Source organism: Melanerpes formicivorus, unplaced genomic scaffold (genome assembly GCF_026170545.1).
Source record: "Melanerpes formicivorus ecotype bairdi unplaced genomic scaffold, bMelFor1.0.p_v2 SCAF_96, whole genome shotgun sequence".
In the NCBI taxonomy this organism is placed as follows: domain Eukaryota; kingdom Metazoa; phylum Chordata; class Aves; order Piciformes; family Picidae; genus Melanerpes; species Melanerpes formicivorus.
This window is the reverse complement of record NW_027142448.1, coordinates 524147-546525: the sequence shown is the minus strand read 5'-3', so window position 1 is coordinate 546525 and position 22379 is coordinate 524147. Positions and strand designations below refer to the sequence as shown.

The 22379-nt window shown below is 50.2% G+C and overlaps 1 protein-coding gene across 1 annotated transcript in view; it reads right to left on the bottom strand.

The window, feature by feature from the left end:
* The window catches only part of LOC137455319 (alpha-2-macroglobulin-like), a 60968-nt gene extending 48145 nt beyond the window's left edge, over positions 1–12823 (bottom strand). The window contains exons 1-2 of the mRNA XM_068166031.1: positions 12643–12823; positions 562–745 (exon numbers count right to left, since the gene is read on the bottom strand). Coding sequence (XP_068022132.1) covers positions 562–745; positions 12643–12731 — 273 coding nt within the window. The 5' untranslated portion in view covers positions 12732–12823. The remainder of the gene's footprint in view (positions 1–561; positions 746–12642) is intronic.
* Positions 12824–22379: the final 9556 nt, after the last annotated feature.

Genomic DNA, 22379 nt, shown 5'->3' with positions numbered 1-22379 from the left:
GAATAGAATAGAATAGAATAGAATAGAATAGAATAGAATAGAATAGAATAGAATAGAATAGAATAGAATAGAATAGACCAGACCAGACCAGGTTGGAAGAGACCTTCAAGATCATCATGTCCAACCTATCATCCAACACCACCTAATCAACTAAACCATGGCACCAAGCACGCTATCACCCCATCCTCCTGAACACCTCCAGAGATGGTGATTCCACCACCTCCCTGGGCAGCACATTCCAATGGCCAATCTCTCTGTCTGGGAAGAACTTCTTCCTAACATCCAGCCTGAACCTCCCCTGGTGCAGCCTGAGACTGTGTCCTCTTGTTCTGATACTGGTAGCCTGGGAGAAGAGACCAACCTCTGCCTGTCTACAACCCCCCTTAAGGTAGTTTCTAAGGCTATCACAGTCAACTTTCCACATCAAATTGATTTTTTGTCTGGCTTAGCTTAGAAGTTTCTGATTGCAATGTGTCTTTATTTCCCATTTCTGGATTGTTTAGATCTGCTACACCACATCAGCTGGCACAAGCCATCAGCCCACAATGCTAAGATACTCACAGAGAAAGGGATGCAGGTGAAGATGTCCTTCTCTGACACAACATCATCAATCAAGCTCCTGTTTTGCCCCTGGTACTCGAGCGTGGCACTCAGCGTCACAGACTCGTTCAGGTGGCTCAGCTGAACACAGACTTTCTCAGGAGAGTCAGTGTGGATCAGGAAGGGCAGCAGCACCATGTACTGCCTAGGGACAGAGGGAAGCAAGAATCAGAAATGTGGAACAGTTTTAAGGGAGCAGTGTTAAGTGAAAGGTGAATTGAGACCTAGCTGAATGACAGAGCACAGAGGGTTGTGACCAGGGCTGTGTGCAGGGTCAGTTTGGAGACCTGTGGTCAGTGGTGTTCCCCAGGGCTCAGTACTGGGCCCAGTCTTGTTCAGTATCTTCATCAATGACCTGGATGAAGGAGCAGAGTGTAACCTCAGCAAATTTGCCAGTGATACAAAACTGACAGGAGTGGCTGACACCCCATCAGGCTGTGCTGCCATTCAGCAAGACCTGGACAGGCTGGAGGGTTGGGTGGAGAGGAACCTCATGAGGTTCAATGAAGGCAAGTGTAGATCCTTGCATCTGGGGAGGAGAAACTCCCTGCACCAGTAGAGGTTAGGGGCTTACCTGCTGGAAAGCAGCTCTGTGAAGAAGGACCCAGGAGTGCTGGTGGACAAGAAATTCACCAGGAGCCTGCAATGTGCCTTTCTGGCCAAGAAGGCCAACAGTACTTTTGGGTATGTTAAGAAGAGCCTGGCCAGCAGGTCAAGGGAGGTTCTCCTCCCTGTCTGCTCTGCTGTGGTGAAACCACATCTAGAGTATTGTGTCCAGTTCCACATAAACATAAGGAAATAGTTCTTCCCTTTAAGGGTGGCAGAGCACTGGAGAAGGCTGCCCAGAGAGATTGTGGAGTCTCTTTCTCTGGAGGCATTCCAAACCCTCCTGGATGCATTCCTGAGTGATTTGCTCTGGGTGATCCTGCTCTAGCAGGCAGATTGGACTAGATGATCTCCAGAGGTCCCTTCCAAACCCTACCAGGCTGTGATTCTGTGAAGGGAAATTAACAAACCCTCCTGCCTAACCTGTTTCTGTCCCTGTGAATCACAGGGAGTTCATTTTATTGCATGAGCATTCATTTTATGTGGGGTTTAGACAGATTAAACTTCTTAACTAATTAGCCCAAAGAAGGACAATGCCTGCAGTGGAAGGAACAATTTCTGTGCCAGAGGAGAGTCCTTTACAAAGGATGTTTTTTTCAGTATCACAGCAGGGGGCAGGGATGGTGTGAAAGGCTCCAGGCTGTTAATTGATTTCTTTGTATCCCACAAACTCCCATTGAGACTCAAAGGAGAGAGCTAAAGAAAAGTGAAAACAAAAAGTTGACTATTCAGCAGTTTTAGGGCTGAGAAATCCACCCACTTTCCTGGCATATCCTGTCCTTGCCTGTCCAGGTTTCCAAACCCTTCTCATGCTGAGCAAAAATGTGGGTGCTTGCAGTTTGGGAGCACATCCTGCTCAGTATCTTTATTGATGATCTGGAGGAGGGGATTGAGTCAGTCATCAGTAAATGTGCAGATGACACCAAGCTGGGGGCAGGAGTTGATCTGTTAGAGGGTGGGACAGCTCTGCAGAGGGACCTGGACAGGCTGGACAGATGGGCAGAGTCCAAGGGCAGGAGGTTGAACACATCCAGGTGCCAGGTTCTGCACATTGGCCACAGCAACCCCATGCAGTGCTACAGGCTGGGGTCAGAGTGGCTGAGAGCAGCCAGGCAGAGAGGGACCTGGGGGTGCTGGTTGATGGTAGGCTGAACATGAGCCAGCAGTGTGGCCAGGTGACCAAGAAGGCCAATGGCATCCTGGCCTGCATCAGGAACAGTGTGGCCAGCAGGAGCAGGGAGGTCATTGTGCCCTGTACTGAGCACTGGTTAGGCCACACCTTGAGTCCTGTGTCCAGTTCTGGGCCCCTCAGTTTAGGAAAGATGTTGAGTTGCTGGAAGGTGTCCAGAGAAGGGCAACAAAGCTGGGGAGGGGTCTGGAGCACAGCCCTGTGAGGAGAGGCTGAGGGAGCTGGGGTTGCTTAGCCTGGAGAAGAGGAGGCTCAGGGGAGACCTCATTGCTTTCTACAACTACCTGAAGGGAGGTTGTATCCAAGTGGGGGTTGGTCTCTTCTCTCTAGCAACCAGCACCAGAACAAGAGGACACAGTCTCAAGCTGTGCCAGGGGAGGTTCAGGCTGGATGTTAGGAAGAAATTCTTCCCAGCAAGAGAGATTGGCCATTGGAATGTGCTGCCCAGGGAGGTGGTGGAGTCACCATCTCTGGAGGTGTTTAGGAAGAGCCTGGCTGAGGCACTTGGTACCATGGTTTAGTTGCCAAGAGAGTCCTCAACAACCTCCCTCCATGCAACAAACTGTTCTGACAACAGAGGCAGTGGCTCTGTGAGAGGCAAACATCGACAAAGGGTAGCAGACTCAGAGAAAGTGGCTGAGGTGAAAAACTTTTTTGAGGTAAAAAAGTTATGAAGTAAAAGGTCATGAGCTGCACAAAGTAAGTATGGTGTGTCATCACCTGCAGCAACACATGCAAGAAACAAGACCAGGTGACAGGCTGGAGAGCAGGGCAGAGGGGAAATCATGAAGCTCAGCAAGGACAAGTGCAGAGTCCTGCACCTGTGGTGTATTAACCTTCTGTGCAGTGCAGGTTAGGGGTCTGCAGCTCAGTACAGGGGGAAGGAAGAATTGTGAGAAAGAGGTTTTCCCCATGGGCTGAGATAAGAAGAATGTAACAGAGCAGCACATACACCCTCCTGGGGGCATCTCCCCCAGGGTCCTGAGGGGAGGGGCAGCCCAGGATGGCATGAGCTGACTGGAGTCTGGCTTCCCCAACCTCACCTGCCAAAGCAGGTTGCTCCAGAGCCTTTAGCCTGGATGGAAGCAGCCTCACTCTGCAGAGCCTGGCTGCTGTCACACGCTGTGCCTCTACCTGTGCTGCAAAAGCACACTTCCTACCAACACAGATCTGGTAAAGTTTCCCACAGAGGTTTCATGCCCAAAGGCACCAGAGCAGAAGGCACAGCATTGCTACTAACCCTTACTTTGTGGTCAGAGGTGGAGCAGTGACCACCTCCAGCAGTTCCCTTTTACTAGACATCAAGCCCTCCTTCACTTGCCCTCTTTGGGTGCTTCTGGGATAGAGAGCAAACAAAAGCTACCTAGGGCTCAGGCAGAGCTCTCTGGTCTGCCTACAGTAATCTGATGTAATTAAGTGATCACAATTAATTCAGTAAGTAATTAATGGTTGGACTCAGTAGTCTCAAAGGCCTTTTCCAAGCAAAACAAAAACTGATGAACATTTACCACTCTTCATTCATCCCTGCCCAAGATCAGAGGGAAAGGGAATGAATCCCTAGTGCTCAGAGGTCTCCTGCTATGAGCAGCATGCTGCCCTTTCTCCCCATCCCAGCACCACTTGGGGAGAGAAGAAGGAGGAAGGGCTGAGAGAGGTGGAGCAAAGTGGGGAGGTTGTGCATTAACCCCAGCCAGCAACTAACCACCACATGGCCACTTGCTCACTCCTTCCCCCACCCCAGTGGGAAGGGAGAATTGGGAGAGAGAGGTAAAACCCCATGGGCTGAGAGAGGTAAAACCCCATGGGCTGAGAGCAGAAGCAGCTAACAGAGCAGCACATACAGAGAGTACACCACAGGAATAAGAGTGATAAAATACTCTATAAAATGAGTGATGCACACAGCAATTGCCCTCCACTCAGAACCCATCCCCACCACCCAGCCTAGGTGCTCTCTCCCCTCACATTGCAAGGGCTTCCCCCAGCCACTTGCTCCCTTAGATCCTGGGCATGACATCAGCATGATAGCAAATATTGGCTGCCTTGGTCCAGTGTCCCTGGCTGTGGCCCCTCCTTACTTCCTGGGAAAATGAACTCTAATGCAGCTGAATGCATCATCCACCTCCTATTTTATACCATCTGCATCACACCCAGACCCTGCACTTTCCAACTGTTTGCCCCTGCTTTTCCTGTCCTCTATATGTGCACACAAAAGCACAGACATCATTCCCTTCATCGATGGGCTGTCCCTCTCCCATGTCTCTTGAGTGCATTTAATCCATGGCTCTGGGGCTCCAGCTGTCATAACAGTCTTCCAGAGCAAGGCAGATGATGCTGGACTGTTGCATACTGCATCCAGAGATGGAGTCTGGTGTGCCTGGGGAGGGCAATGCTCATGGTCTGGGAGTTGAAAAGTTTATCTTGAGGATGTTGCTGTCTGCCCCTTGATGAAGCCAGTTCCAGCTCCATCGCTGCTGCCCCTTGCTCAGTTTCACCCAACCCACCCCTCACTGATTTGAGGGATTCTTCCTGTCACATCAGTATGGCATGCTGCTGCCAAAGTGGTGGCAGGGTTGTTTAGCAATCAACATCATCTCATTGAACTCACTGTCTGTCCTCACCCAAAACTAAATCCCCTTGATCCACACACTGCACTTCTCCATTCTTCCACATCACCTACTGGGTGCACCCAGGCCCTTGAGCAATGAGCCAAAGCAATTCTGCTGATGGGTTTGCCTCTGCCTGAAGCATAGTATCATAGTATCAGTCAGGGTTGGAAGGGACCACAAGGGCCATCCAGTTCCAACCCCCCTGCCATGGGCAGGGACACCCCACACTAGGTCAGCCTGGCCACAGCCTCATCCAGCCTGGCCTTAAACACCTCCAGGGACAGGGCCCCAACCACCTCCCTGGACAACCCATTCCAGGGCTTCACCACTCTCATGGGGAAGAACTTCCTCCTCACCTCCAGCCTCAATCTCCCCACCTCCAGCTTCATTCCATTCCCCCTAGTCCTATCACCACCTGAGATCCTGAGCAGTCCCTCCCCAGCTGTAGGACCTTCACTGGGGATGGCTAATGTGTACCATGCCAGCCCTGGAGAAAGGGATAGCAGTGCACATCCAGACTTACATTATTGCTTGGGCTCTGAGCTTTTGGGCTGTCCTACAGCTGCTGTGAAGGCAATGGGACCCAGGCAATACTTCCATTTCCCTCACTAACAGGCAATGGTGAACCAGAAACTCTGGTCAGTGTGTGCTGCTGGAGATGCATTGGAAGGAGGGAGCTGCAGCCACTCAGGAGGTGATTTACAGCTCATGACTATCTGCTTGCTCCAGTGCTCCCCTCCCTCTGTAGTTTTCTCACCACAGCTTCACCCTGTGCCTACTTCCACTAAATCCATTTCCCCTCCCACTGTCAGTGGCACTGGCAATCTCACTGTAGCATCCAGCCTGCTGAAGGAACAGCATGCCCTACTTTGTGGGGAATTTGGCTCATTCCTTCTCCTATTCACTGCTCTGCTGGAGTTTTGGCCAACATGCAGGCTCCCCTCTGAACTGAGCTTCATGCCTTTAAAATAAGGGTAGGAAATGTGCCATTTGTAAATCTTCCTTTAGCTGCTGTGGGATATTGGTGCAAAGAGCCAGGTGAATTAAAGCACTGTGAGAGCTTTAAGTAACTTGGGTGACAAATTCCATCTATAGGCATCTCAGGGTTGCTTTAAGATCATCAAGTCCAACCATTATGCTTCCACATCTGGCATGTGACATCCATTTAAAATATGGATTTAGCTGAAAACATTCAGTGAAAGACAGAAGAGAGGCCTGAAATCTGGAACTGTTTCCAAAGGAGGAGGCACTAAATAGGTTAAGACTCTTCAGCTTGGAGAAAGGCATGAGAGAAAACTATCAAGAGAAAGCTGTTTGTACATCTTCCATTAGCTGCTTTGGGATATTGGTGCAAAGAGTCAGGTGAATCAAAGCACTGTGAGGGCTTTAATTAACTGGGGTCACAAATTCCACCTATAGACATTTCAGGATAAATAAAATCCCTGCTGCCAAAAGAGACCTCAACAGCCTCCCTCCATGCAACAAACTCTTCTGGCAACAAAGGCAGTGGCTCTGTGAGAGGCAAACATCAACAGAGACCCCAGAGAAAGTGGCTGGGGTGAACATGATGAGATTGTCTATGCATGGGAGGTGATGCTCTGTCTCCAGGTGCACTGCTGGATGTGTATTGGCTCTTAGCTACTTCTGAGAGCAAACACCCAGCCACAGAAGGCAGTGAAGCACAGAATCACAGAATGGCAGGGGCTGGAAGGGACCTCCAGAGATCATCTAGTCGACCCCACTGCTAGAGCAGGATGCCTAGGAATGTGCAGGTGTAGCCTCACCAGAGCAGACTAGGAGAGGAGCACAACCTCCATTGGCCTTCTGGCCACATTCCTCTTCATGCACCCCAGAATGGCATTGGTCTTCTTGGCCACCAGGGCACATTGCTGGCTCGTGGTGAACTTCCATTCTACCAAGGTCCTTCTCTCCAGTAGGTCAGCCTCTAACCTGTACTGTTGCAGGGGGTTACCCTTTCCCAGATGCAGGTCTCTACATTTGCCCCTGCTGACATTCATAAGGCTAATCAGTGATTCTGCCAAACTGTTCATGCAGTAGCTCTTGGTCTGCTCTGGGCAGCAAAAGATGTTTGAAATGTGCTCTGCAGCACAGCTGGGAAGAATGATCCTACCTGCAGCCCTTGGTAGAAAGCATCTGGGGAGACCTGATGACCCCTAAGATTCTGGAATTGGAGACAGAGAGGATCCAAGGCCAACAACACTGGCAGCATATGGAGGAGTTGGAGCTGCCTCAGGAGTGGTTGGTAGTGAAGCACAGCTCCTTCACAGTATCACAGTATCACAGAATAACTTAGGTTGGAAGAGACCTCGAGGATCATAGAGTCCAACCTACCAACACAGACCTCATGACTAGACCATGGCACCAAGTGCCACATCCAATCCCCTCTTGAACACCTCCAGGGATGGGGACTCCACCACCTCCCTGGGCAGCACATTCCAATGACCAACAACTCTCTCAATGAAGAACTTTCTCCTCATCTCCAGCTTAAACTTCCCCTGGCACAGCTTGAGACTGTGTCCTCTTCTTCTGGTGCTGGTTGCCTGGGAGAAGAGACCAACACCTTCCTGGCTACAACCTCCCTTCAGGTAGTTGTAGAGATCAATGAGGTCTCCCCTGAGCCTCCTCTTCTCCAGGCTAAACATCCCCAGCTCCCTCAGCCTCTCCTCACAGGGCTGTGCTCAAGGCCTCTCCCCAGCCTTCTTGCCCTTCTCTGGACACCTTCAAGTCTCTCAATGTCCTTCTTAAACTGAGGGGCCCAGAACTGGACACAGGACTCAAGGTGTGGCCTAACCAATGCTGAGCACAGGGCACAATGACTTCCCTGCTCCTGCTGGCCACACTGTTCCTAATGCAGGCCAGGATGCCATTGGCCTTCTTAGCCACCTGGGCACACTGCTGGCTCATGTTTAGGCAGCTGTCAATCAGCACCCCCAGGTCCCTCTCTGTTTGGCAGCTCTCAGCCACTCTGACCCCAGCCTGTAGCTCTGCATGGGGTTGCTGTGGCCAAAGTGCAGCCCCTGGCACTTGGATTTGTTGAATGCCATCCTGTTGGCCTCTGCCCATCTGTCCAGTCAGTCAAGGTCCCTCTGCAGAGGCCTTCTGCCCTCTAACTGACCAACATCTGCTCCCAGCTTGGTGTCATCTGCAAACTTGCTGATGACTGACTCAATCCCCTCATCCAGATCATCAATGAAGATGTTAGAGAGAGCTCCTTCTGGCACCCCAACTACCAGTGCTGGGCTGGATGCTCAAAGGAAGGGTCTCCTCTCCCCATTGCACAGCTGATGCCATGTGGAGTGAGTGGGTTGCAGTGCTAATACAACAGTTTTGGATAGGGAGCACTAGCCACCCATGAAGCTTGGAAGCACTCACAGGCTGTCCAGAGGGCAAGGATTTTTGGGTGTCACCAAAGGAGGAAGAGGTAATGCAGGCTGAGGAGGCCCCAGAATACAATGGACTGCCAGATAATGAGAAGTAGCAAACCCTTCCAAACTGTCCTTCCCCAGCCTTCCTGTAGGTCCCCTTCAGATATTTAAATACAGCTACAAGGTCTCCCCAGAGCCTTCTCCTCTCCAGACTGAACAGCCCCAATTCTTTCAGCCTGTCTTCATAGGAGAGGGGCTTCAGCCTTCTGATCATCTTTGTGGCTCTCCTCTGGACTCACTCCAGCAGGATTGTGCCTCTCCTGTGCTGGGAACTCCAAAACTGGACACACTACTCCAGGTGAGGTCTCACCAGAGCAGAGCACAGTGACAGAATCACCTCTCTTGACCTTCTGGCCACGCTCTTTTGATGCAGCCCAGGATGCAATTAGAGGGTTGGAGCTCAACCCCTATGAGGGGAGGCTGAGGGAGCTGGGGTTGCTTAGCCTGGAGAAGAGGAGGCTCAGGGGAGACCTTCCTGCTCTCTACAACTCCCTGAAGGGAGGTTGTAGCCAGGTGGGGGTTGGTCTCTTCTCCCAGGCACCCAGCACCAGAACAAGAGGACACAGTCTCAAGCTGTGCCAGGGGAGGTTTAGGCTGGAGGTTAGGATGAAATTCTTCACAGACATAGAGATTGGCCATTGGAATGTGCTGCCATTGGAATGTGCTGCCCAGGGAGGTGGTGGAGTCACCATCCCTGGAGGTGAAGAGCCTGGAGGTGAAGATCCCTGGAGGGAAGAGCCTGGATGAGGCACTTGGTGCCATGGTTTAGTTGATTAGATGGTGTTGGGTGGCAGGTTGGACTTGAAGATCTCTGTGGTCTTTCCAGCCTGGTTAATTCTATCCTATCCTATCCTATCCTATCCTATCCTATCCTATCCTATCCTATCCTATCCTATCCTATCCTATCCTATCCTATCCTATCCTATCCTATCCCATTCTATTCTAGGCTTCAAGTGCACATTGTTGGCTCATGTCCAGCTTCTCATCTACCAGTACCCTGATATCCTTTCCTGCATGGTTGCTCTCAATTTCATCATCCACCAACCTGTACTGATATCATCCTAGGTAGAACTGGTTTGGTTGGAAATGACCTTTAAGATCTTCAGCTCCAACCATTATTAACTCTACCAAGTCTGGTGCTAAACCATGTCTCTCAGCACTGCATCTCTGTGTCTTTGAACTACCTCCAGGGATGGGAAGTCAAGCACCTGCCCAGGGAGCTTTGCTTCAAGCACTGGGACACACATTGAGCAAAGGCCACCAGCTCAGTTCCCAGTAAAGGACCTGCCAGTCGAGCTGGCCCTGCCTAATCCAAATTCTGACATACTGTAGAAAAGGATAAGGTCTCTGTAGTGCACATGAGCAATATATTAGGGAAGATGATCTGCCTTGGTCTTGCTTCAGGCAGAGGCAAACCCACCAGCAGAATTGGTTTGGCTCATTGTTCAAGGGCCTGGGTGCACCCAGTAGGTGATGTGGAAGAATGGAGAAGTTCAGTGTGAGGACAGACTGAAGGAGTTGGGGCTGTTCAGTCTGGAGAAGAGAAGGCTCCCAGGTGACCTCATTGTGGCCTTCCAGTATCTGAAGGGGGCTACAGGAAGGCTGGGGAGGGACTGCTCAGGATCTCAGGGAGTGATAGGACTAGGGGGAATGGAATGAAGCTGGAGGTGGGGAGATTGAGGCTGGAGGTGAGGAGGAAGTTCTTCCCCATGAGAGTGGTGAAGCCCTGGAATGGGTTGTCCAGGGAGGTGGTTGGGACCCTGTCCCTGGAGGTGTTTAAGGCCAGGCTGGCTGAGGCTGTGGCCAGGCTGACCTAGTGTGGGGTGTCCCTGCCCATGGCAGGGGGCTTGGAACTGGATGATCCTTGTGGTCCCTTCCAACCCTGACTGATACTATGGTACTATGCTTCAGGCAGAGGCAAACTCATTGCTCAAGGGCCTGGGTTCACCCAGTAGGGGATGTGGAAGAATGGAGAAGTGCAGTGTGTGGATCAAGGGGATTTAGTTTTGGGTGAGGACAGACAGTGAGTTCAGTGAGATGATGTTGATTGCTAAACAACCCTGCCACCACTATGGCAGCAGCATGTCATACTGATGTGACAGGAAGAATCCCTCAAATCAGTGAGGGGTGGGTTGGGTGAAACTGAGCAAGGGGCAGCAGTGATGGAGCTGGAACTGGCTTCATCAAGGGGCAGACAGCAACATCCTCAAGATAAACTTTTCAACTCCCAGACCATGAGCACTGCCCTCCCCAGGCACACCAGACTCCACCTCTGGATGCAGCATGCAACAGTCCAGCATCATCTGCCTTGCCTGGAAGAGTGTTATGACAGCTGGAGCCCCAGAGCCATGGATTAAATGAACTCAAGAGACATGGGAGAGGGACAGCCCATGGATGAAAGGAATGATGTCTGTGCTTTTGTGTGCACATATAGAGGACAGGAAAAGCAGGGGCAAACAGCTGGAAAGTGCAGGGTCTGGGTGTGATGCAGATGGTATAAAATAGGAGGTGGATGATGCATTCAGCTGCATTAGAGCTCATTTTCCCAGGAAGTAAGGAGGGGCCACAGCCAGGGGGACTGGACCAAGGCAGCCAATATTTGCTATCATGCTGATGTCATGCCCAGGATCTAAAGGAGCAAGTGGCTGGGGGAAGCCCTTGCAATGTGAGGGGAGAGAGCACCTAGGCTGGGTGGTGGGGATGGGTTCTGAGTGGAGGGCAATTGCAGTGTGCATCACTCATTTTATAGAGTATTTTATCACTCTTATTCCTGTGGTGTACTCTCTGTATGTGCTGCTCTGTTAGCTGCTTCTTCTCTCAGCCCATGGGGTTTCACCTCTCTCTCCCAATTCTCCCTTCCCACTGGGGTGGGGGAAGGAGTGAGCAAGTGGCCATGTGGTGGTTAGTTGCTGGCTGGGGTTAATGCACAACCTCCCCACTTTGCTCCACCTCTCTCAGCCCTTCCTCCTTCTTCTCTCCCCAAGTGGTGCTGGGATGAGGAGAAAGGGCAGCATGCTGCTCATAGCAGGAGACATCTGAGCACTAGGGATTCATTCCCTTTCCCTCTGATCTTGGGCAGGGATGAATGAAGAGTGGTAAATGTTCATCAGTTTTTGTTTTGCTTGGAAAAGACCTTTGAGACTACTGAGTCCAACCATTAATTACTTACTGAATTAATTGTGATCACTTAATTACATCAGATTACTGTAGGCAGACCAGAGAGCTCTGCCTGAGCCCTAGGTAGCTTTTGTTTGCTCTCTATCCCAGAAGCACCCAAAGAGGGCAAGTGAAGGAGGGCTTGATGTCTAGTAAAAGGGAAACTGCTGGAGGTGGTCACTGCTCCACCTCTGACCACAAAGTAAGGGTTAGTAGCAATGCTGTGCCTTCTGCTCTGGTGCCTTTGGGCATGAAATCTCTGTGGGAAACTTTACCAGATCTGTGTTGGTAAGAACTGTGCTTTTGCAGCACAGGCAGAGGCACAGCGTGTGACAGCAGCCAGGCTCCGCAGAGTGAGGCTGCTTCCATCCAGGCTAAAGGCTCTGGAGCAACCTGCTTTGGCAGGTGAGGTTGGGGAAGCCAGACTCCAGTCAGCTCATGCCATCCTGGGCTGCCCCTCCCCTCGGGACCCTGGGGGAGATGCCCCCAGGAGGATGCCAGCACCAGGCTCTGTGCCAGTGGAGAAGAATCTAGGTCACAGACCCTCTTTGGGAACAAGTACATCTGATGCTGCCAAGGGAAATGAACTGCCTTGAAAGAAACTGGAGGAAGCAAAGCAAGCTAGGAAGAAAGCAGCAGAAGAATGGGGAGCAATAACTCAGTTGCTGAAACAAATATACTACAGGAAAGGTAAGTGCACATGGATTCTAACATCATGCCCACAAACACCCCCCGACTCCTGAAGGCTTCTAGGTAGGAATAGAGCTCAGCATAGATGTTGTGGGGATCTGGGTCTCAACTATTAGACAGCTGCAGGGCAGGAGTGGTGGCAGAGCTCTGCTGGACCAGGGCTGGGCTGATAGTGTGTCACAGGGAGGGTGGGAATGGAGAGCAGTGGTGGAGCTGCGCAGGAGGCTCAGGGGTTGGCTAGTGATTTGATGCAGGGCAGGAGTGGAAGAAACTAGCAGAGCTGAGTGACAGACAGGAAGAAAATGGAAGCAAAAAGACCTCCCTCCCCACCTCCACATGTGTAGCTTACGGTTCAGTGGTGGGAGAGGAATATCCAGGGAGGAAGAAGAGGAGAAGCAGCAGGATGCTTGGTTTGCTGGGCAGATTGTCCTTCACCATAGTGCAGAGCAGGTCTCTGGTGAGTCAAGCAGACACCCAGACTGGTTCAGCGCTGCTGTTTTCCTGTGCCTTGTAGTTCCCTTCACTCTCTGCTGGGTCAGCCTCTTTATAACTGCTCTGTAAACAGCCCAGGGGCTGGAGGAGATAAGGGCTGGGGGCCAGGACCCACCCGGAAATGGGGAGAGGCAGTAAGGAGGAGCTGAGACGGAGGGACAGCGTTTGCCAGAGACTTTTCAAGTGGAGGAAGTGTGTTTGTTGGGTAGTGCTTTTATTAGAAAACTCCATACCCTGCCTTCTTTAACCCATCAGGAACCCACAGTGCTGGGGGGATGAAATATGCTCAGCAGACAGCAGTACTCCCCATGTGTAGCATCCAATCACAGCACAGCTAGGGGTGCTGTGACCTTTTGAAGCCAAAGGCCAGGTTTATAACTACCCTAAGAACAAAAGGGTACCCACAGGCAGAAGCATTGCCCATATTGTGTTAACAGAGTGATACAGTTGTTTGCTGAGGCAGTTGCTAACAGAGCTACTACAGGTCAGACAATCTCTCAGGACTCTGACCCAAGGTCACAGAATCATGGTATCATTTGGGTTGGACAAGACCTCTAAGAACATTGAGCACAACTGTTATCTAACTCTGCCAAGCCTGATTTTAAACCACATTCCTCAACATTGCATCTCTGTGGCTTTGAAACACCTCCAGGGATGGAGATTCAGCCACCTCCCTGGGGAGCCTGTTCCAGGCTTTGAGAGCCCTTTCAGTGAAGAAGTTCCTTCTAATAGCCAGCCTAAACCTCCCCTGGTGCAACTTGAGGCCATTTCTTCTCAACCTTTCACTTGTTACAAGGGAGAAAAGATCAACTCCCATCTCATTCACAGTATCACAGGATCACAGTATCACAGTCTCACAGTATCACCAAGGTTGGAAGAGACCTCAAAGATCATCAAGTCCAACCTGTCACCACAGACCTCATGACTAGACCATGGCACCAAGTGCCACATCCAATCCCCTCCTGAACACCTCCAGGGACGGAGACTCCACCACCTCCCTGGGCAGCACATTCCAATGGCTAACAACTCTCTCAGTGAAGAACTTTCTCCTCACCTCGAGTCTAAACTTCCCCTGGCACAGCTTGAGACTGTGTCCTCTTGTTCTGGTGCTGGTTGCTAGAAAGAAGAGACCAACCCCTTCCTGGCTACAACCTCCTTTCAGGCAGTAGTAGAGAGAAAGAAAGTTTCTCCTCAGCCTCCTTTTCTCCAGACTTAAGCAGACCCAGTTCCCTCAGGCACTTCTTGTTCTGCCACCTCGTGGGCTGTGTGTTGCAGGATGCTCAATCCTCAAAGCTAAATGAAGGCAATAATCTGAACTTCAGCCTTTAGCTTGTAGGAAGATGTGTGTGTGGAAAAGACTACTTGACAGAATAAAAGCTGAGGAAACAGTTCTTGACCACACTAGGACTGTGCCTAAGGCGGCCCAATGCACTTTCACTTTAGAACCTCTGGTGGAAAGCAGCAGCTTTAGCCAAGGAATGCCTCTCTGTTCAGCACTTGCAACACCTTTGTGTGGGGACAGGTGGGAAAAGAGTCACTATAAAAGCTGAGACTTCTCTTAACAACTCCAACTAACAGAATTTTGTTAGCTCTTCAGCTAAAGGCTGAAAAAAAACACCTTCAAGAGAAAAAAAACCCAACAGATAAAAGAATGTGGTGGTTTTCTTTTAAAGGAAATCCAAATAATTATACTCATTTCTCTGGCCTATGAATCTAAAGCAAAGAAACTCTGTGCAATGTATTGCAAATGACTGAAAGGCATTACAAGGAAAAGTACTTCTGTAATTAGTAGGAGGAACAGCAATGCCCAGAGAGATAAAACAGGGTTGAGTGTTGTGTGGGAGACAACAACTCAGCACTGGTTAGGCCACACCTTGAGTCCTGTGGCCCTGGCCCTCAGTTTAGGAAGGACATTGAGAGACTTGAAGGTGTCCAGAGAAGGGCAATGAGGCTGGGGAGCACAGCCCTGTGAGGAGAGGCTGAGGGAGCTGGGGTTGCTTAGCCTGGAGAAGAGGAGGCTCAGGGGAGACCTCATTGCTCTCTACAACTCCCTGAAGGGAGGTTGTAGCCAGGTGGGGATTGGTCTCTTCTCTCTAGCAACCAGCACCAGAACAAGAGGACACAGTCTCAAGCTGTGCCTGGGGAGGTTTAGGCTGGATGGTAGGAAGAAGTTCTTCCCAGACAGAGAGATTGGCCATTGGAATGGGCTGCCCAGGGAGGTGGTGGAGTCACCATCACTGGAGGTGTTTAAGAGGGGACTGGATGTGACACTTGGTGCCATGGTTTAGTTGATCAGATGGTGTTGGGTGATAAGTTAGACTTGATGATCTCAAAGGTCTTTTCCAACCTGGTTAATTCTGTATTCTGTATATTTCACAGGCCATAGTTAAGTGAAAGTCCTCATGGCATTTCAGGACATGTTTTACTGGCCATGGTGGTGTTGGCTTGACAACTGGACTCAATGATCTGCAAGGTCTTTTCCAATCTTAATGATTCTATGATTCCATTAGGGAATATCACTGTCCCCATGGGAGTGGGAGGCAAAAAGATCATGGTATAGATGCAAACATCTATAGGAAGAGTCTGAGCATGGGATGTTTATTAGATTTGACTGCCCCTGGCAATTATCTGTTTGAGTCTCAAGATTAGTTTCATATTGAGGGTGCAGAGATCTGCAGTGGGAAATATGTGCTTGATGTTTTAGGAGTTCAAGTTTGGCCTAAGAGGAAAAGAAGTCTCCAGAAGAATGATAAAAATGCAGCTTTGTGGTTTTGTGGTGTTTTTTTTTTTCTCCAGGGCCTTCTTCCTTCCCAGAAAATGAAGTCTGACTGAACAGAAGACACTTTGGCCAGACCTGAGGGAGATTTTTTTATGAGTTTCATGTGGAATGCTGAAGGCTTGGATTAACTGGCCTTAAATCCCCCAGGAAGATGCCTGTCCTGCGTTCACATCCACTCAGCCTGCTCTTATTTTCAGCCTTGTGACTGTAACTACTAATTTCTCTTGTTTCAGTGCAGCCTGACACTCATGTAAATTGAGCCAGTTTCTGTGGTTCAGGATGTTTCAGGAAAGCAAAAGCCACAGCCTTTCTTTCTTTCCTCCTGCTGCCAGTCAAGCTTTGACTTTGGAACTCAGTGTGGAAATCTGCCTCCTACCCAAAGCAATTTCATGCCCTCCAAAACCTTTGTCTGTGGAGCTGAATGAGACGGCTTTTTATGCCATCAATGTCATGCACATCCTGGATGGCAACCCCTGTGCAAGTCCCAGAGTCACACATGGCTGGTAGGATGGCATTTGGATTGGTGATCTGAGCCATTCTTTCCTACCTTTGATCTTATGAGTATTCGAGTACCCTGCTGCCTGTGGGGACTCAGACATCTGGGTTGTTGGGAAGCCAGGCCAAAGAAATCAGAAGCACAAGGCCCAAGTCCTACTGCCTCAAATTGTTTAGTACCTTTGGCAATAGTAAAGAAAAAAATCTGGGAAGAAGGAAGATTTGAGGATCTCAAGTGCCATTTCCAGCTGTAATGATCCTAGGCTGAGGTCCTGAACACCTTCTTCGCCTCAATGTTTAACAGCAAGGCAGGAGGAGCTCAGGACAAGTGGCCTCCGGAGCTGAGCGATGGGGTCGGGGAGCAGTGTAGTGCCCTGGAAATCCATGAGGAATTGGTTTGGGACCTGCTGAGCCACTTGGACACTCACAAGTCCATGGGACCGGATGGGATCCATCCTAGGGTGCTGAGAGAGCTGGCAGATGAGCTGGCCAAGCTGCTCTCCATCATTTTCCTCCAGTCCTGGCTCACTGGAGAGGTCCCAGGTGACTGGAAACTGGCCAACGTGGTCCCCATCCACAAGAAGGGTCTGATGGAGGAACCTGGAAACTCCAGGCCTGGCAGCCTGACCTCAGTGCCAGGGAAAGTGATGGAGCAGATTATCCTGGGGGCAATAACTGTGCACCTGAAGGATGGCCAAGGGCTCAGGTCCAGCCAGCATGGATTTAGGAAGGGCAGGTCCTGCCTCTCCAACCTGATCTCCTTCTATGCCCAGGTTACAGTCTGGTGGATGTAGGGCAGGCTGTGGATGTGGTCTGCCTGGACCTCAGCAAGGCCTTTGACACTGTCCCCCACAGCAAACTGCTGGCCAAGCTGTCAGCCCCTGGCTTGGACAGCAGCACTCTGAGCTGGGTTAGGAACTGGCTGGAGGCCGAGCCCAGAGAGTGGTGGTGAATGGTGCCACATCCAGCTGGAGGCCAGTCACTAGTGGTGTCCCCCAGGGACCAGGCAGTTTTTGACAAAATATGGAGCTCTGTGGCATGAGAAATAAAAATCCACCCAGTGACTGAAGGTGTAACCCTGGAGCTACATGTGTAGGAAACTTCTTCCCCACCGCTGGGGCTGTGTTTTGGTGGAGGCAGAAGGCAAAGGTGGTGGAGGCAGAAGGCAAAGGTGGTGGAGGCAGAAGGCAAAGGTGCTGAAGGGCAAAGCATCCTTCTTGTTTGTTTGTTTTTCCCCAATAAATCAGCCAGTGTTTAGTGTCACTCCAAAAAGGTGCTGGTCTGTGAAAGAAGAAAGTGAGAGGCAGGCAGCAGTGACACAGGTTTAGCCCAGCCATCCAGCTGAACACCAAGCCATCAGGGAGGCTCAAAGCTAGCAGTGTTTGCTTCCCTCAGTCTGTGTTTTCAGAGCGGGCAGCACCTTCTTTTTAAAAGTGTGTTTGTATCCATGCCTTAAGAAGTTTAGACTGGAGAGGGCTGTCTGCAGAAACTGCCCCCCTTCTCCTCTTGCCAAGTCCCACATATTTGTCTTGGCAGGATGTGCTGCCTGCTGGGCTGCTGCTGGGATATTAACTGAAGGGAGCAGAGGTCTTGATGATTTTCAACAGGGCTCCTATTGAGTTATCTGCAGGGGAGAGCTGGGGGCCACCTGTGATTTTCCATTAACAGAAAAGAAGAATAAAAAGTCTGGGGGGAAACATTTTTCCAATTTCCTCCATAGAATGGTGAAAAAAAAATGCTCTGGGAGGCAGCAGCTTTGCAGTAAAAAAAGAAATGGTGCTGCTGAAACCACACAGGTCAGCACAAACAACCTTCTCTGTTTCACTTATCATATGTGGAGAATCTTGCATGGGATTTTTGTCACCCAGCTTTCTCAGAACCATAGAATCTGGGAACTGGCTGGAGGCTGAGCCCAGAGAGTGGTGGTGAATGGTGCCACAGCCAGCTGGCAGCCAGGCACCAGTGGTGTGCCCCAGGGATCAGTGCTGGGCCCCAGCCTCTTTAACATCTTCATTGATGATCTGGATGAGGGGTTTGAGTCAGTCATCAGCAAATTTGTAGATGACACCAAGTTGGGAGCAGATGTTGGTCAGTTAGAGGGCAGAAGGGCTCTGCAGAGGGACCTCGACTGACTGGACAGATGGGCAGAGTCCAACAGGATGGCATTCAACAAGTCCAAGTGCCAGGGGCTGCACTTTGGCCACAGCAACCCCATGCAGAGCTACAGGCTGAGGTCAGAGTGGCTGAGAGCTGCCAAACAGAGAGGGACCTGGGGGTGCTGATTGACAGCTGCCTGAACATGAGCCAGCAGTGTGCCCAGGTGGCCAAGAGGGCCAATGGCATCCTGGCCTGCATCAGGAACAGTGTGGCCAGCAGGAGCAGGGAAGTCATTGTGCCCTGTACTCTGCATTGGTTAGGCCACACCTTGAGTCCTGTGTCCAGTTCTGGGCCCCTCAGTTTAAGAAGGACATTGAGAGACTTGAAGGTGTCCAGAGAAGGGCAACAAAGCTGGGGAGAGGCCTTGAACACAAGCCCTGTGAGGAGAGGCTGAGGGAGCTGGGGTTGCTTAGCCTGGAGAAGAGGAGGCTCAGGGGAGACCTCATTGTTTTCTACAAGTACCTGAAAGATGGTTGTATCCAAGAAGGGGTTGGTCTCTTCTCCCAGGCATCCAGCACCAGAACAAGAGGACACAGTCTCAAGCTGTGCCAGGGGAAGTTTAGGCTGGAGGTGAGGAGAAAGTTCTTCACCGAGCGAGTCATTCGTCATTGGAATGTGCTGCCCAGGGAGGTGGTGGAGTCCCCATCCCTGGAGGTGTTCAAGAGGGGATTGGATGTGGCACTTGGTGCCATGGTTTAGTCATGAGGTCTGTGGTGACAGGTTGGACTTGATGATCCTCGAGGTGTCTTCCAACCTTGGTGATCCTGTGATTCTGTGATTCTGTGATTTTTTTTGGTTGGGAAAGGCATCTAAGATCACAAAGTCCAACCATGGCCATTAAATCATGGCCCAAAGTGCCCAAGTTCTTATTTTAACTTATCATGGATGACAAATATGTTATATGATCTTTGTCACCCACCTTTCTTATTGTGACTTGTCATGCTGTCCAAGTTTTGAGCCATCAGCTGCCCAGGGCAGAGGGACAGAACCTTTACTCTGAGGAGCTCCATACTGATCGGGAGTTTAAATGGAAATTCTATTTACCAACATATGCAAAAGGTATTCAGGTAGAAGCAATGCATTCATGAACTAGGCTCAGGCTTTTACCTGAGCCTACCAGGCAAAACCCTTCCAGATCCTTCCAGAAACCTCAACTCCCCTCAGCTTCAGCAGGCCTGAGAGCATCTATATTACAGCATGGAAGTTCCCTGCCAGCCAAAGCCATCTCCCCCACATGAGACAACGTACGCACATCCTGACCAGAGAGCAGGAGTGAAGAGGGAGGTAGCAGCTGCACACCCTCCTTAAATAGTAAGATACCAGAAAACTAAATAGGGCTGTGCCGGGGGAGGTTTGGGCTGGAGGTGAGGAGAAAGTTCTTCCCAGCAAGAGAGTTGTTAGCCATTGGAATGTGCTGCCCAGGGAGGTGGTGGAGTCCCCATCCCTGGAGGTGTTCAGGAGGGGACTGGATGTGGCACTTGGTGCCATGGTCTAGTCATGAGGTCTGTGGTGACAGGTTGGACTCGATGATCTTTGAGGTCTCTTCCAGCCCTGGTGATCCTGTGATACTGTGAATAACATGCTACAATAGCCTGAAAAGGAGTGCCCATCCCCCTGGGACTCTCTCTAGCCTTTCACAGGCTCACAAGATGTCAGGGGTTGGAAAGGACCCAAAGATCATTGAGTCCAACCCCCTGCCAGAGCAGGACCATGCAATCAAGCTCAGGTCACAGAAGAACACATCCAGACAGGCCTTGAAAGTCTCCAGAGAAGGAGACTCCACAACCTCTCTGAACAGCCTGTTCCAGTGCTCTGTGTCCTTTACATAAAGAAGTTCCCCCTTGTGTTGAGGTGGAACCTCCTGTGCTGCAGCTTACATCCATTGCTCCTTGTCCTATCCCAGGGAGCAAGTGAACAGTGCCTGTCCCCTCCCTCCTGACCCCCAGCCCCTCTAAGTCTCCTCTTTTCCAGAATAAACAGCCCCAGGTCCCTCACCTCTCCTCACCAGGCATTACTCCAGTCCCCTAACCCTCCTCATAGTCCTCCACTGGACCCTGTCCAGTAAAAAGGAAAACAAAAGATTATTCTAAACAAATTCATTGGGAATAAGAGGAGCTGTACCAGAACAACTCTTCCCTTTTCTCTTATCTTCTGAGCTCTGGCTGGTTTTGTTTCACCAGGGAGAGATAATCTGCCTGCTTTGGCTGGCCTTGGCTAAGTCTAACTTCTCTGATCCTTTCTCTTGTCCCTTTTGTACACGGGGGTCAAGGGAGGAGGCAGGGAGGGAGAAGCTAGTAGCTTCCCCTGGCTCTTGGCCAGGGGAGGTTCTTGTGCTGTTTATTAGTTGTAAATATCTGCATACTATTGTAACTCCTGGATATTTTGTTCACATTGATTGCATTCCACTGCAGAGTGTAGATTTGGCTTGCAAGTAGAGCTTCATTTGCTTCTAACTGAGTTGGTCTGGCAAAGTTAATGCTGGGGGGGAAACTTCAACCCACCACAAATGTTAATATTGTTTTGGTTGGAAAAGACTTCTAAGATCATAGAGTCCAGCCATGGCCATCAAACCATGTCTTGAAGTGACATCCCAGTTTTCACCCTGCCACATGTATTTCTGCATGGCTTTTTTTAAAGGCTGCCTGGTGCTGGATCCAAGTAGTTACTATGTAGGACAGCAAGGTGTTGGGGTACTCTTTGAAGATGCTGCTGGAAGGTGGAACTCAGCTTGGCATATGAAATGTCCCTCTTTGAACTGCATCCCATTGGCCTTGGCCCATGCCCAACCTGCCCAGGTCCCTCTGTAGAGCCTCCCTCCCATCAAGACTCCCTCCCAGCTTAGATTAAGATGTCTGTTCTGTGACACTGAGCAAAAAGACAATGCCCATTGTAAAAGAGAGGTTTATTGATGGAAAGGCATACATGATTATGATACAGATCTGATGAGATGTACCATGAAAGGAAACAGAATCAGACACCAGCTCAAATGGCATCATGGACTCTCACTGTGATTAGTAAGGTATAATGACCCCTTCCAGGACTTAATGACTGAAGGCAATAGGTTCCTTGACCACATCTTCAATGTTTGTGATGTTCCTGAAGGGGAAAATCCAAGTGAAAATAACCTCATTGGGAACAAACAGACAGCTGCAGGATATAAAATATGGCATCAGTAGATAGAATAGAATAGAATAGAATAGAATAGAATAGAATAGAATAGAATAGAATAGAATAGAATAGAATAGAATAGAATAGACCAGACCAGGTTGGAAGAGACCTTCAAGATCATCGTGTCCAACCTATCATCCAACACCACCTAACCAACTAACCCATGGCACCAAGCACCCCATCAAGTCTCCTCCTGAACACCTCCAGTGATGGTGACTCCACCACACCCCCCCTCCATGCAAAACAGATAAAAGCAAGCTGTATCCAAGCTGTGCCCATGCTCCTCAAGAACTGCTCAGCAGATAACAGCCAGCATAGCTGCTATGAAGAGCAAGCCACAAACCTGGACCTCCCCAACAGCAAGAGATCATCACACCTCTGGCCACATCACCTCTATGATTCATGTCACCTTAATTGCTCCCCTCAGGTAATGCATTGACTACCCAGGAAAGGGCTGCTGTAAATCCATGTGAAGCACCTAGCCTGTGTGCATGAAATGTAGGTTTCAGAGGGAAATCTTGCAAGCTTCTCTTCTCTGGAGACTTTCAAAACCCCCATGGATGTGTTCCTGTGCAACCTCGTCTAGGCACACTTGCTCTATCAGGGGAGTTGGACTAGATGATCTCCAGAGATCCCTTCCAACCTGGCCTGTGATAGCTGTAGGTGGATTATTCCTAAGTGCTGATGCTTTTGAGGAAACTTTGAAGCTATGTCCCAGTCTCCCTGTTATTCTGAACTTTGGCTTTTGTCCTAGAGGCTGAGTTCTTCCCGAGAACAGCAATGTGGTCTTCACTTGGAGGCCACTGTGCGTGTGTCCTGAGACAGGATCTGGCCACTCCTTCTGGCTGCTGCCTGAGAAGCTTGGTGGAGACTGAATATTCTGTTTCTGCAAGGGTAGTTATGGTGCTATTCACCCTACCAATCTATTTGTGCTGCCTTCTAGTTCACCTTCTTACCTGCTTGGTTTTGTTCTTTCCACTTACCTTTTACAATCT